Source organism: Odocoileus virginianus, chromosome 7 (assembly GCF_023699985.2).
Source record: "Odocoileus virginianus isolate 20LAN1187 ecotype Illinois chromosome 7, Ovbor_1.2, whole genome shotgun sequence".
Classification (NCBI taxonomy): domain Eukaryota; kingdom Metazoa; phylum Chordata; class Mammalia; order Artiodactyla; family Cervidae; genus Odocoileus; species Odocoileus virginianus.
The window spans coordinates 75,303,382-75,316,925 of record NC_069680.1 but is presented as its reverse complement, the minus strand read 5'-3'; the positions used below and the strand labels follow the sequence as shown (position 1 = coordinate 75,316,925).

Here is a 13,544-nt window from a genome sequence, read left to right as displayed (position 1 = left end):
TTGCTATGGTCAAACCCACACGCAATGGAAATGGACAGATCTAAGTGTGGGCCTGCAGTTTTTAAAATAACACAGACCCTGAAACCTAGCAGAGCTCAACTGGGCCAGTTTCTCAGCTTCTTCAGGCAGGGGAACATCTCCTGGGCATGCCCTGGACTCAGTGCTTCCCTGCTCCATTGTTTCCCAGATTACATGGTTCTCCTGACTGACAAGTACGGCCCAGGCAACCGCCCGGATGACATGAGATCAAGACCGCACCATCACCCCCAGACCAGTGACAGAGCTGTACTTGGGTGCCAGGGCCAGGAGGCCTTGGTGTGTAAGTGATGTTTTTAGAGAGCAGGCCAGGCAGGTGCAGGGCCTCTGGGGATTCCTCCCAAGCTCCCATTCAGTCAGACCCAGGGTAGAGAAGCTGCAGGCAGAATGTAACCACCCAACCGACTGGGGCTTGCAGTGACTGCCATGATGGTTAGCACTTATTGCCTTAAGTCCTTACTGCTCTCTTCTGAAGTGGAGGCCCAGAAAGGTGAAACGACTTGCTCCAGGTCATGCATGTAAGAACAGCTGAACGAGCTGGGATTTGAACTCACATCTGGTCTGACTCCAAAGTCTCTACCACCTCACTAAATTATATGTGCCACCTTTACCCATGATCTCTAAGACTCAGGAACTCACTTGACAGATGAGAGACCAAGGCACCAAGTACTTGAGCCACAGATGCACATTCCAGTTCCACGGGAACCAGGCTTCTTACTAACCCCCCAACCCCACCCCAGTGGTCAGCCCAGGGGCTTCTGGGAGTTTTGTGCTGTTGTTTCCATATTTGGAGGACTTTGGGGTCTTATTTCTTTCCTGGATTCTTTGTTTCTGTGGCCCAGGAGATGGAGCATATGTTACCCTGTCTCAAGATTCTTCTGAGAGCTGGCAAGGAAATGAGAAAGGATCCATCCTAATTAGGGGGCGATAACCCCAAGGAGAAACTCGGATTCTTTGCAGCAGGCTGTGTCCTTCCCATTAGCCCTGTGTGTTTGTCAGATGTTTATAGAGCCTTCATTAACAGAGAGCCCCCTTAGATAAGAGGCCTGAACAGCATCAAGGGCCAGATAAGAACAAGTGGAGGGCACTTCGGGGACAGCAGAAGGGTGAGAGCCTGTGAACTGGCCCGGGTGCGCCGTACAGAGCTGTGGGCAGGACAATGCAAGCCGGCTCCTTCCGGGCTCCTCCCGGCACCCGCTAACACACTGCGGCTGCCGCAGTCTCCAAACCAGGGCGAGAGCATCCCAAGATGGGCTGTGGGGCGCTCTGGATGGCCCTGCCTGTGCTGTCCTTACTGGCCTGCTCCGCCCTAGGGAAGCCCCTGGAGAACCGGGGGCGCCCATCCAGTGGGGGAGATGCCCACCGCCTGCTAGGGGGGCCCGGCGGCGAGCAGGAGGGGATCACCTTCGACCTGAGGATGTTCCTGGAGAACATGAAGGTGGATTTTCTGCGCAACCTCAACCTGAGTGGGGTCCCTTCTCAGGACAGAACCCGAGCCGAGCCACCGCAATACATGATCGATCTATACAACAGATACACCACCGACAAGACGTCCACCCCTGCATCAAACATTGTGCGCAGCTTCAGCGTGGAAGGTAGAGTCGGCTCCACCGGGCGCCCCGGGTGGGGACGGGGGGACTCAGTGGTCGGTCCATGGCTGCGCTGCCCAATATGGCGGCCACTTGAGACATGGGACTCTTTGTTTCAGCTTAGGTTAATTTAAATGAAATAAAATTAATAATTTAGTTAGTTTCAGTAGTTTGGATGCAAGTGCTCAGCAATCACGCCTAGCTATCCTATAGGAAATGGAGACTGTAGAACAATTCCGTGGTTGCCTAAAGTTCTACCAGACAGCTCTGCTCTAGAAAATTCTCCCTCTCTGGGCCCAGCACCACATTAACACAGTAGGTGCTGAAGGAATGCCTGCTCGTTTTCTTCCATCCCTTCCCTATCCCACCCCCTTCCCATCCTGTCTCCTTCCTACTTATACACAGACAACTTATTTAGCCTCTAACTAACAGGCGTCTTTTTAAACACTGAAAGACTGCATTTCTCACTCATCAAAAGGTGTTTAAAACTCAGTTAATTTCTCTGAGTAACACTGGAAGGCAACATAGTTATTTTCTAAGTATAAAATAATTTCCCTGATTTAGTAGGATTAGAAGATAACGAATGTCAACTTAGGGCTTATGTCCTCTAATTCACACTATGTAGGTGACACGATCTTGTGAGCAGTGAGCCAAGGCTTGCAGACCCTGGGGGAACTCTCCCAGTTCACATGTTAGTTAAGCAGCTGGATTCTGACCCAGTCCTACCTGTTTGCACAGCTCAGGCTTTTTCTGCAGTTGCAGCCTCTAACCAGCCAGGCACACAGGACTCCTTCCCTCCTGAGCTTGAGGCCTGCGGACTCCTAACCATATACCCTGTGGAAAAGATGCTGTGGTCAGGCTGTGTGCCTGGCAAAGCTGTATTGTCCAGTGGCCCCTGTGCTGTGCTGAGTTCCCCACTCATGTCCGACTCTGTGACCCCATGGACTTTAGCCTGCCAGACTCCTCTGTCCGTGGGGTTTCTCCAGGCAAGAATACTGGAGTGGGTTGCCACACCCTCCTCCTGAGGATCTTCCCAACCCAAGGATCGAACCCAGAACTCCCACATTGCAGGCGGATTCTTTATCATCTGAGCCACCAAGGAGGCCCCTGATGGCCCCAAAGGAAAACAAAAATCTAGGTTTAATGTGGACCTGTCTTATTTCTAAAAGGTGGGTTTAATTTTTCTTTAATGCAGTCTGCAGGTAATATAGATACTGCCGGCATCACAGTATGCCTATGGGACATGTCTGTAACCCCTGCTTTAGGGAAAGGCTGAGCTTCTTTGGCTGACCCTAATCACCAAATCCTGTAGTCTGGGAGTCCAGTGTTGGGAGCCATCTCAGTGACCCCTCCCTGCTCCCTTACCCCCAGCATTGTCTGTGTCCCAGAAGCAAGTGCTCTGATCTGACCCCAGCTCTGCCTGTGGCCAGTACTGCTGTGGAGGCAGTGATCATCATCACAAACAGCCTGAGTGTGGCTGAGGCAGAGAGAGCACTTGTTCTCTAGATATCTGATGTGGTCCCTTGGCAATTTTCAAGGCATGCCACAGAGCATAGCCAGTAGCTAATGCCCTGCACATGCCCACTCACTACTCACATATGACACAGCGGGCTTAACACATGGTACAGAAACTAGAACAGCACTCCATGCTGAGTGAGGGCACACAGAGCTGTGTGAACGGCCATGTGCTTGGAGTGGGGCATGCACAGGTAACGTGGAGCATGCACAGTTTCTGGGGAGGACATAGGAGTACTGACTGAGCATCTGCTGTGAACCAGGGACAGTGTTGGGCAGGTTTCATGTGCCTTCTTGTCAAAGCTTCACACCAACCCTGGGAAGGTGGTAGGATGGAGCCCCATTCTACAGATGAGGAAACTAAGGCCCAGAGAAACTCAGGACTTCTCCCCGTTCATAAGCCTAGGAGAGGGAGAGTCAGGATTGGAATTTTAGACTGTCAGATGCTTCCAGGTTTCATGACAGCACACAATCTCCCCTCATGTTGGCACATAGTAGATGCTCAGAAAACACAACTTGTCTTCCCTCCTGTGACCAGGCCATGGTATAATAGAGATGTGCTAATGGCTGAGAGTCAGCCAGGAAAGTGGGAAGAGAGACAGTTGTGTGGCTAAAAGGCAAGCTCCATGTATGTCTAACATGACCAAGCCATTGAGGTTAATCTATTTTTTCCTCACACATTAAAAATAAAAAAAAAAACACCTTCCTTCATTTTGCTCATAAGTTACAATTCTGAATAATTTTCTACATGATTTAGGTGATATTTTTAACACTGTAGTAATAAAATTTCACCATCCCCTCCCAGGATCTCTCCTTTAATATTTTATACTCAGGATTTGCACTCTGAGGCTGATAGTGTGCTTTGACGTTTTGTTTATTTGGTTCTTTTATTTTTTTTTTAAGTGAGGATCTTTACAGGATGTGTGCACTTTGGCAGCTGCACACGCTAAATCCAAGTCTCCACATCTGTAAAAGTGTAATAATAATAATTAGATCTTCCTTGGGTCAATATTAAGAGAAAATTAAAATATAGTATGCAAAAGTGGGCACATGTTAGATGCTCAGTAAACAGCTGGAGCTGTCAGTTTCAATGCAAGACATCTCCTGACTCTGTTTTTCTTTGGAAGATGTCAAATGTATCTTTTAAATACCCTACTACATTAAGGTCTTGAGTGAAACCAAAGAGAGACTTGTTAGAGATAGTGTCATGCCCAGTGCCCTTTCATATAAATCATGAGTCTCAGGTTTGGTATTGTGAAAACAGACCCTCCCAGCAGACGACTGTATATTTGCATTTCAGATGCTGTCTCTATAGCCACCACAGAAGACTTCCCTTTCCAGAAGCACATCTTGCTCTTCAATATTTCCATTCCCAGGCATGAGCAGATCACCAGGGCCGAACTCCGACTCTACCTCTCCTGTCAGAGTCACATGGACTCCTCTCACGAGCTGAAAGGAAACATGGTCATTTATGATGTTCTAGATGGAGCTGAGGTCTGGGATGCTCCTGGGGGAACCAAGACCTTCCTGGTATCTCAAGACATCCGGGATGAGGGCTGGGAGACCTTTGAGGTATCCAGTGCTGTGAAGCGGTGGGTCCGGGCAGACTCCACCAAGAGCAAAAATAAACTGGAAGTGACAGTGGAGAGTCACAGGAAGGGCTGTGACAAGCTGGATATCAGTGTCCCCCCAGGATCCAAAAACCTGCCCTTCTTTGTCGTCTTCTCCAACGACCACAGCAACGGGACTAAGGAGACCAGGCTGGAGCTCAGGGAGATGATCGGCCACGAGCAGGAGAGTGTGCTCAAGAAGTTGTCCAAGAGCACTGCGGTGGAGGCAGGTGAGAACAAAGATGAGGAGGAGGAGGATGTGCAAAGCCACACGCCCAAGGAGTCATCTTTGGTCAGACGGAAGAGGAGTGCTGGGGCCAACAACCACTGTCAGAAGACCTCCTTGCGGGTGAACTTCGAGGACATCGGCTGGGACAGCTGGATCATTGCGCCCAAGGAGTATGATGCCTTTGAATGTAAAGGTGGCTGCTTCTTCCCCCTGGCTGACGATGTGACCCCAACAAAACATGCCATCGTGAAGACCCTGGTGCATCTCAAGTTCCCCATGAAGGTGGGCAAGGCCTGCTGTGTGCCCACCAAACTGAGCCCCATCTCCATCCTCTACAAGGATGACATGGGGGTCCCCACCCTCAAGTACCACTATGAAGGGATGAGTGTGGCAGAGTGTGGGTGCAGGTAGTGCTAGCCTGTGGGCGGGGGAGGCAGGGTGGATGGGCTCCTAGTGACAGGTCCTGTGTCCCGCTGGGCATGACAGGGAACAGGTCCACCTGTGTGCCAATCTGGAGAAGGAAGGGGAGCCACCAGGTCCTTGAGGCAAAGACCTGCTCTCCCTCTCAGGGCCCACCCCAAGCACACCCCACTGGGCTGAACTACAGGGGAGGGGATGCCAATGGGCAATAGGGTTTGGGGAGAAGAGGAAAGCCTGGAAGGGTTGCTGGGGTGGGAGGGGAGATAAAGAAATGGGGACAAGAGAAATAATAATCCAGAGTCAGCAGAAAACTGAGCAAAAATGAGGCCGAGAAGTCTAAACGGGAGATGCACACAGATTAATGGGAATTAAAGCAAGTGGGAGAGACAGGATTTACTCCAATAACCACAGTGAATAAAGGGGAAAGGAATGGACTGTGGCAGTGTGGACTGCCACTCCCACTGGACATTATTCCCACAACTCATGAGATGGGCATCATGACTCCCAATTCACACATATGGGAGTCAAAACTTGGGTTCAAGTAGCCCAAATAGCAACAGTTCAAGTAGCTACAGTCAATGGTATGATTCCAATCCACGGATCTCCACAGGTCCGTCAGTCACTAAAGCCAAGGACCTCCCCAAGTACCCTGCTGCAGTTTAGCAGGTCACCTGGTAACTGAAGACAGTTAGACTTTGGGAGGTGGGGACTGGGGGACAAACTGGACTAAGTCCAAACAGTACCCAGCAGGATGACTGGGCTACTTGTCACATCTAGGGTATGTTCTGACTGCTTTGTGCCTGTGTTGATTCAGTCCCAAATGCTTTTTAAGATACCCCTGAGTCACTGGGAACTATCCCTTAAACCAGCTGCAGGATGGAGAAAATGCAAGACGAACGCCCTCAGGCTGCAGTGTACGCTGTGGCCAGAGGAACTTTGACCCACTGGCACAGAGCTTATGTGACCAGTGGTTCATACAGGGCCGCTCGCTGCCGTGGACTCAGACTGCAAGATGGTTTGCAGGGGTACACTGGGTTTACCCTGAGGGATGGGCAGCCCGTGGCCTGTGTCTCTGCAGTTACTTAGCATAACCAGCTCACCACCATCACAAACCCATGGGCTCCTGTCCCACAGGGACTCCATGGATGACAAGACCTGGATTTGAATTTGTTGAAATAAATGCATTCTTGCTTTGGTATTTGCAACATCCTTGTTTTTACTCCAGGTACTCAGGTGATGACATCCAGTTTTCCTGGATGAGGGCTCCCGCCATTGATGAACTCAGGTCCTTATTGGCCACATTTGACTCTGGCTGCACTCACTGGCTGTTTTGAGTAATGTGCATCCAGTCCCGGTCCTGGGCTTGGGCCTTGGGACCAGACTTCATCCCCACTGACTGCAAGAGAAGACCTCTGACTCTCAGAGTCACACATGGAAGGGGGTGGAGTAGGAAGAGTCTGGAAGTGGTAAAGATTCCACTCCATGGCCCTTCTGATTGCTGGCCAGAGCAGATCCCATAAAAAGCCTGGAGAGACCCAGGTCGTTCCCATTGGTTGAATTTCCCAGAATATTTTTTTAATGGCTTGTGTTAAATGTTTACATGGAACCAATGAACAGCTTTAATACCAAAACACAATAAAACATTATCGTTTAATTACTGGAGTTACAGGAAATACTAATTCCCAGTATGACAGTGTTGCTCAATCATAAGGATGGATGACAGACATTTTTTAGTCCCTGTGGTGTGTTTCTGTGCCTGCATCAAAATTTCACTTGGAAATAAAGTAAAATGTCTAATCTGTGGTCTTTCTTGACTGTGAGACCTGGGCCTGATGGTCCCCTAGCCCCACACCCTACCCATTCCTCCCTCCAGGCCCTGGGGGGAGGTGGAAGGGAGGGGCACAGAGAGGGGTGGGCACGTGCGAATGAAGTCTCTGCTGGACAGTGAGTGCGTGAGCTCCATGGTCTTTTCAAGACCCTAGTATCACACTTGCATTCTGGGGGCCACGCAGGGCCCCACCCCCAGTGCCTTCGGGGTCATCCATGTTGGTGCCTAGACTGTCCTTCCTTTGCCTGGAAATGCTCCTGCCAGATGCTGCTTAACCAGGCTCTTCCTCTGGCTCAGTGACCATCACCCTGGTTTGCCTGGGATGGTCCTGGTTAATCCATGTTGTCCACATATAACTAGGGCTCCTGTTTGGATGAAAGGTCGTATAATATCCATAGTCATGGACAGCTCAGGGCCCAATAACAGAGGACAGTTAGGAGCAGCAGGTTGGCTGGAAACATACCAGATGTGGGGTTGCCTAGCCTGGGCTCGGGTCCTGACCAGGTAACTCACTGGTTCACAGTCACATCAATGGTCACTGAGTCTTTATGTCCTTGCTTATAACCCCCAAAGTGCACATGCTTCCTAGGTGCTTAGAAAAAGTTTATTGAGGTCTTGCTTCTCTTTCTGAGTAATGCTTAGAAAAATATTAGAGCCATCTGTTACCTTCTATTATTCTCTTTCACCCTGAAATCTTCATTTCTTTCCCCGTTATCTTTTTGATCTCCCCCCTCTTCATTTTTCCCCATGCTCTGCCAATATCTTTGTCCTCCCTACTTGTATCTGGGTTGGAAGCAAGAATCACCTCTGTCTGCATGTCCCCTTCCCAGGCACACACCAGAGGTCCTCTGGTGCTGGGCACTCAAACCTGAAATGTAACCATATATTCGGGAACTGCAAAGACAACTCTCTACTTCCTTGATATTTGCCTGGACCCAGGGGTCTCATGGAGAAAAGCCTGAAACCTGTTAGTTATTGAGGTTTATACATGTAATGACATGTCTGGTGAACCTAGGAGAAAAATGCAAGAATGGTTAAGTCATGGAGGAAAAGTGAGGTCAGCATCTGGAGGGCAGGCACTGCTCACCAGTAATGTACTGATGACTCCAGACACAAGGTGAAGCCACCCTAGGCAAGATGTCCTAGGAAGGATAGACTACAGGTAAACCAGGCCAAAGAGCACCATTGAGAGCAAAAGCTTGATAGGGTTGTAAGATGAAGGATGCTAGCTCCCAAGTCTTCCCGGAGAGAGCTAAAAGGAAAACCTTTGCTTAATGGCTTGGGAGGGTGATAGGAGGAGAGAGAGAGAGAGAGGAATGAACAGGAGAGGGTAGGAGGCAGCCATCTTTGGGAACAGACATGCTCAGGGGACGTCAGAGGTTGGGAAGTGCTGAGCCTAGTAACCTGAGCAGATCCCAAAGCCCTCCAAGTTGTGCCCTGAAACCTGTTCCCAGGCCTGCCAGGTGGATTTGCTCTTAGATTTCCAAGGCTGTGTCCCATTCACCATTCCCATTCATCTATGTCATCCCATCTTATCCTGTGGATTCCCATGGAACAGGGGATGGTGTTCCCCCTGCTGCATTCAAGCTTCACCCAAGCATCCAGCAGACTGCCCTGGAGTTATGGAGACATGGCATTGTTGGGGTTACTAAAGCCAGAGAGAATCTAGGCCTTGATCGTGTTCCTATCCCCCACCTCCCACCACAAGTCCACGTCTGGGATTATGACACAAAGTCAGGGACCAAAGCCCAGGTGAGTGTGTGCAGAATCTTCAGAGGATGACAGTATCCTCCCTTCCTTCAGTCAATCCACTGCTCCTCAGCTCTGTGATTCTGGGCAAGTCCTATTATCCCTCCAAGCCCCAGCATCCTCAACCATAAAACAGGAGAAAGTGGTTTAGGAGAATTCGTCTTAGAAGCAGGATGTGAACAAGACCTATGAATGAAGGCATCATGAACAAATACTGCACAAGGCCTTGCCGACTTAGGGCAGCAGGAAACCCACTTGACCCTTGTTTACTAGTATTATGGTTTTCTCTCTCTGGTAACATTGACGGCTTAGGCATAAACTCTCTCCAGATTTAATTTAAAATAAATCTTATTTATTTGTGAAAAACAAAAAAGAAAGAAAGAAAAGCATTCATTCCCAGAACCTCTTTAGGCCCTGCACAGTTTTAGGCAGGCTCTGGCCACAACTTACTCTCACTGTCTATAAGCTTGAATTTCTCCGCACTGCACAGAATATATTTGATGCAGGGAAGAGGCTAGACAGCTTTGCTTCATAGAGGTTCCCTGCCTGCAGAGCAAGCATGTGGGTGATATTCACACTGCTCTTAGGACCTTGGTCACTCTGAGAACCTTCCACTCCCACCCCCAACACACACCTCCGAACTGATTCCAGTTCAAATCACCTCCCCCACTGCACCTGGCCCCGCCAGGCTCATAGCCTGACACACAGCTCCCCCTGGAGGTGACAATGGGAGCTGCACTCATAGTTACTCTAGTTTTCTTCTGCCTTCCCATCAGGCAAACAGTGTTGTTTGGGGGCAGTGAACACTTATGCGAGTGATTAACAGCTGGAGTGATTATTTATTCTGGGACTTCAGTTACAGTTTTGCTGTCATGGAACAAAACTGTGAGAATGCTCTGTTTGGAAGTAGGGATACGGAGTAAACAGAACCAGCCCTCCTTCCTTATCTAGAGAAGTACTTCTTAGAGCCTTAATTACTTAAAATAATACAATACTACATGAACCGTTCCATAAACTAGAAAAATTAAGAAATAGAAATATTTTTCAACTCGTTTTATAAGGTCAGCTTTACCTAGAAACCAAAGCCAAATAAAAAGGACTACATACGGATATTCTTCATGAACATGCAAAAATCCTCCAAAATTGAATTCAACAGCATATAACACAATAATACATCATGACCAACAAAGGCTTATCTCACAAACACAAGGTTGGTTAAATATTAGAAAACCAACCAGTGTAATCAACCATGTTAACAAACTAAAAAAGAAAAAACATGGTCATCTTAATAGATGCATCTGACAATGGTTAACATCTGTTCATTATTTTTTTAACTCTTGAAATACCAGGAATATAAGAGAATTTTCCTAATCTCAATTCTCCTAAATGGATATATACCATTTTCATAGACTGGAAGTCTCAGTATTGATAAGATGTCAGTTGTTCCCCCTAGTGATTTATAGCTTCAGTTCAATTCAAATCAATTGTCTGATTCTTAAAAAAAAATTATCAGAACCTAAAATTTATATAGGTAATCAATGGAACTAGAATAACCAAAATAATTTTGATGAACAATAACAAAGTTACAGGGTTTACACTACATGATTTCAAGACATATAGTAAACTATAGTAACCAAGACAGTGTGGCACTGGTAAAAAAAAAAAAAAGGCAAACAAATGAACGCAGCAAAACAGAGAGAAAAATAGACCCACACATATGTGGTTAATCACTTTATGACCTAATGCCAAGGGAATTCAATGGAACAGGAAAGATTTTTCAACAGCTAGTGTTGGATCAACTGGATATCACCATGGAAAAAAATAAATCTTGACCCCTTCCTCATACAATAAAATTAACATACTCTACAAAAAAATTGATTCAAGAAGGATTATAAATGTAAAAACTTCTAGAAAATACTGAAGAAAAACTGGTGACCTTGGAATAAGCAAGGATTTCTTAAATATGGCACCAAGGGTAGGAATCATAAAAGAAAAAATTGATAAATTGGAATCTATCAAAAATAGGAACTTTTAATCTTCAAAAGACACTATTAAGGTCATGAAAAGGCAAGCCACAGACTAGGAGAAAAATTTGCAACACATACATCAGGCAAAGACATTTAGTATCGCCAAAATAATTCTTACTTGATCAATAATAAGACAAAGAACAGCCCCCCTGACTTCTTTGTTACACGTGCTGACACTGTCACCACAATTCTGTGAGTCTCTTCTTATTTCCCTTTTGAGGAAACTAGGGCAAAAACCAGTCAGGTCACCTAATCGGGGTCTATACTTTAGAAAGCCGTAGGGTTTGGGGATAACTCCTGACCCTTCTGCTCACAGGGGTGCTGCACAAGTGAGGGGAAGGCAGAGGCTTATAACTGTATCCCAGTTCCAAACATAGCCCCGGAGATCACCCCCAGGACCCTCTGTAGCCCCTGGGCCAAAAGCTGGGCGGGGCTGGATGGGCAGATCCTCCTGGCTCCCACATGCCCACCTTAGCCCACTACCACCTGCTTGTATCCCCCTTATCTGGGGGCCCGGGCATCCCTTCCTCCTGGAGAGTTTGAGGAATTCTGGGGACAGAATTGTCCCACCGGCTTCAGGCCACATCCACAGGAAGACATATCACGTCCCCTTGCAGGCACTAACTCAGCACTTCAGGGACTTGCCACAGACCCTGTCCTGTTTCTACATCCTCCCTGAGGCTCTGGGCCATCTGCACAAATCAAAGGCCGGCACCAGCTCCAGGCATCCCACTCTAAGACTTCATTTTGATAAGAATTCAGGGGAAATATTTTCTCCAAAGAGGTTCTTATCTCTCCTCATCATCTGCTCCTTTCCTAGTCCAGAGGCTCTGTCTGGGCTCAAGCAATGACAGAAAAGTGTCCTCAGAGGATGAGGCTGAGTTGTGATTCCCCAAGTGGAGGTGGAGCAGAGGGCTCAGCCTTCCCAGTGGGGACTAAGGAGGCCTTATTATTATAATAAATCAGTCTCACTTGATTGGCTGCAAATGGTGGAGTGATGTGACCATATGTCACTTGGGCATTAAACAAATCCTCATGAGCTAAGAATATGTTTGTTTAGCTAATTGACCTCTTTGGCCTTCATCAACCACTTGGTAAACATCCTCAGATAATGATTTCCAGAGAGCGGATTGTGGCTTTCAAGTGTGCTGTGAAGGGCCCCCAGCCCCAAGACCACCTCCTCCGGCTGCCTGCTGAAGCACATACATGCCTGCCTGAAACACATACGTACCTGGTCCCAGGAGGGTGCTCTGGCGGTAACGGGGCTAAGAGAAGAGAGTAGAACCTGGCAACTCTCCTTGGCTATGTGGACCACACTCTGAGCCATAATCATCCAGACTGTTAAATGAAGGAAATGCCCATGCCCAGAGGGATGGGGAGACAAAACAGGGGTCCTAGGGTCTAGGCTCTGTAGTAGGTATTCTTGGAAATCTGTGATAAATCAGTCATAAGATGGACCCACGTTACTTCTATGCAAAGGAGCAGAAGTCCAGCTGTTTACTGGGGACCAATGATTTGGATACCTGTGGGGCCTCGACCTCAGAGACCCAAGTCCTCCAACTCAATTCTTGCAAGCAGAGGGTTGTGGGCTGGGCCCTCAACCAGGAGGGGAGTCTTTAGTCAGGAGAATGGATACTTGTTACATCTCAGAGCTAACTTCTCCTGCCCTGGAATCACCAATCCCATTCCCCATGCCCCGTGATGAAGTCCAGACATTTCATTCCTGTCACATGAAAGCTGTCATGGGGCACCATTTCAGTTCCCTATGCAAGGAAATAACTTCAAGCTGTGAAGTAGAAGGAAGCTGAGACTCAACCTCGGCATGATCTGAGTGACTACGGCCCCACTGGTTTCTTCTGGCTGCTCTCACATCCCCCTCACACCTAAGACGGTGGGCTTCTGGTAGCTATTGAACTCTGTTTATTCAGCTACAAAATAGACTATCAAACATGGAAACCTTATCAGTAATTTAGTGCTTCCTTCTTGCCTGATGCTAAGCACCTTACACATATTTTCTCTTAGTCTATACAATAAGTAAGACACTTCCCTAACGCCACAGAGTAGGGGGTGGCAGAACCAGATCTCCAGTGAGTTCTCCCTAATTCCAGTGGTGTGGGTCATCTAGTGTAGAGGGGAAACACTATTTACTTGCATGTTAATAACTCTCCTCTGCAGGATGAAAACCATCTGCATATAAAGTATGGAGCACAGTGCCTGGCATGTGGCAGGAAGTCAAATGGAAGTTATTCATGTTATTCTACCAGAGGTGGTGCAGCCAGATGAGACCCCCACATACCTTCTGGGTCAAACCACTTCCGCCCCTTCTCCCCAGTCCCCAGGGCTGATGAGCTTGAATTAGACAGGATTAAAGGCTTACTGGGGCTGGAAGCTACACCCCAACTCCTGCGTTTAGCCCCAGACCTTCTGTCCGCCAGCTGAGAAGGACGAGGGAGAAAGGCAGCTACACAGGGTAGTGCTATTGCCTTGCGCACGGTGTCAAGAGAGCTTTTGTGCAGGAGCCAGCCCTCCCCCTGGATCCCC

At 48.0% G+C, this 13,544-nt stretch overlaps 1 protein-coding gene across 1 annotated transcript; it reads left to right on the top strand.

Annotated features, from left to right (window-relative positions):
* The first annotated feature begins 523 nt into the window (after positions 1 to 523).
* On the top strand, positions 524 to 7,196 carry GDF2 (growth differentiation factor 2). Its single transcript, XM_020895518.2, has 2 exons — positions 524 to 1,631; positions 4,441 to 7,196. Exons 1-2 carry the CDS (start codon positions 1,286 to 1,288, stop codon positions 5,388 to 5,390), a joined length of 1,296 nt encoding a protein of 431 aa, XP_020751177.1. The 5' UTR covers positions 524 to 1,285; the 3' UTR covers positions 5,391 to 7,196.
* The last annotated feature ends 6,348 nt before the right edge of the window (positions 7,197 to 13,544 follow it).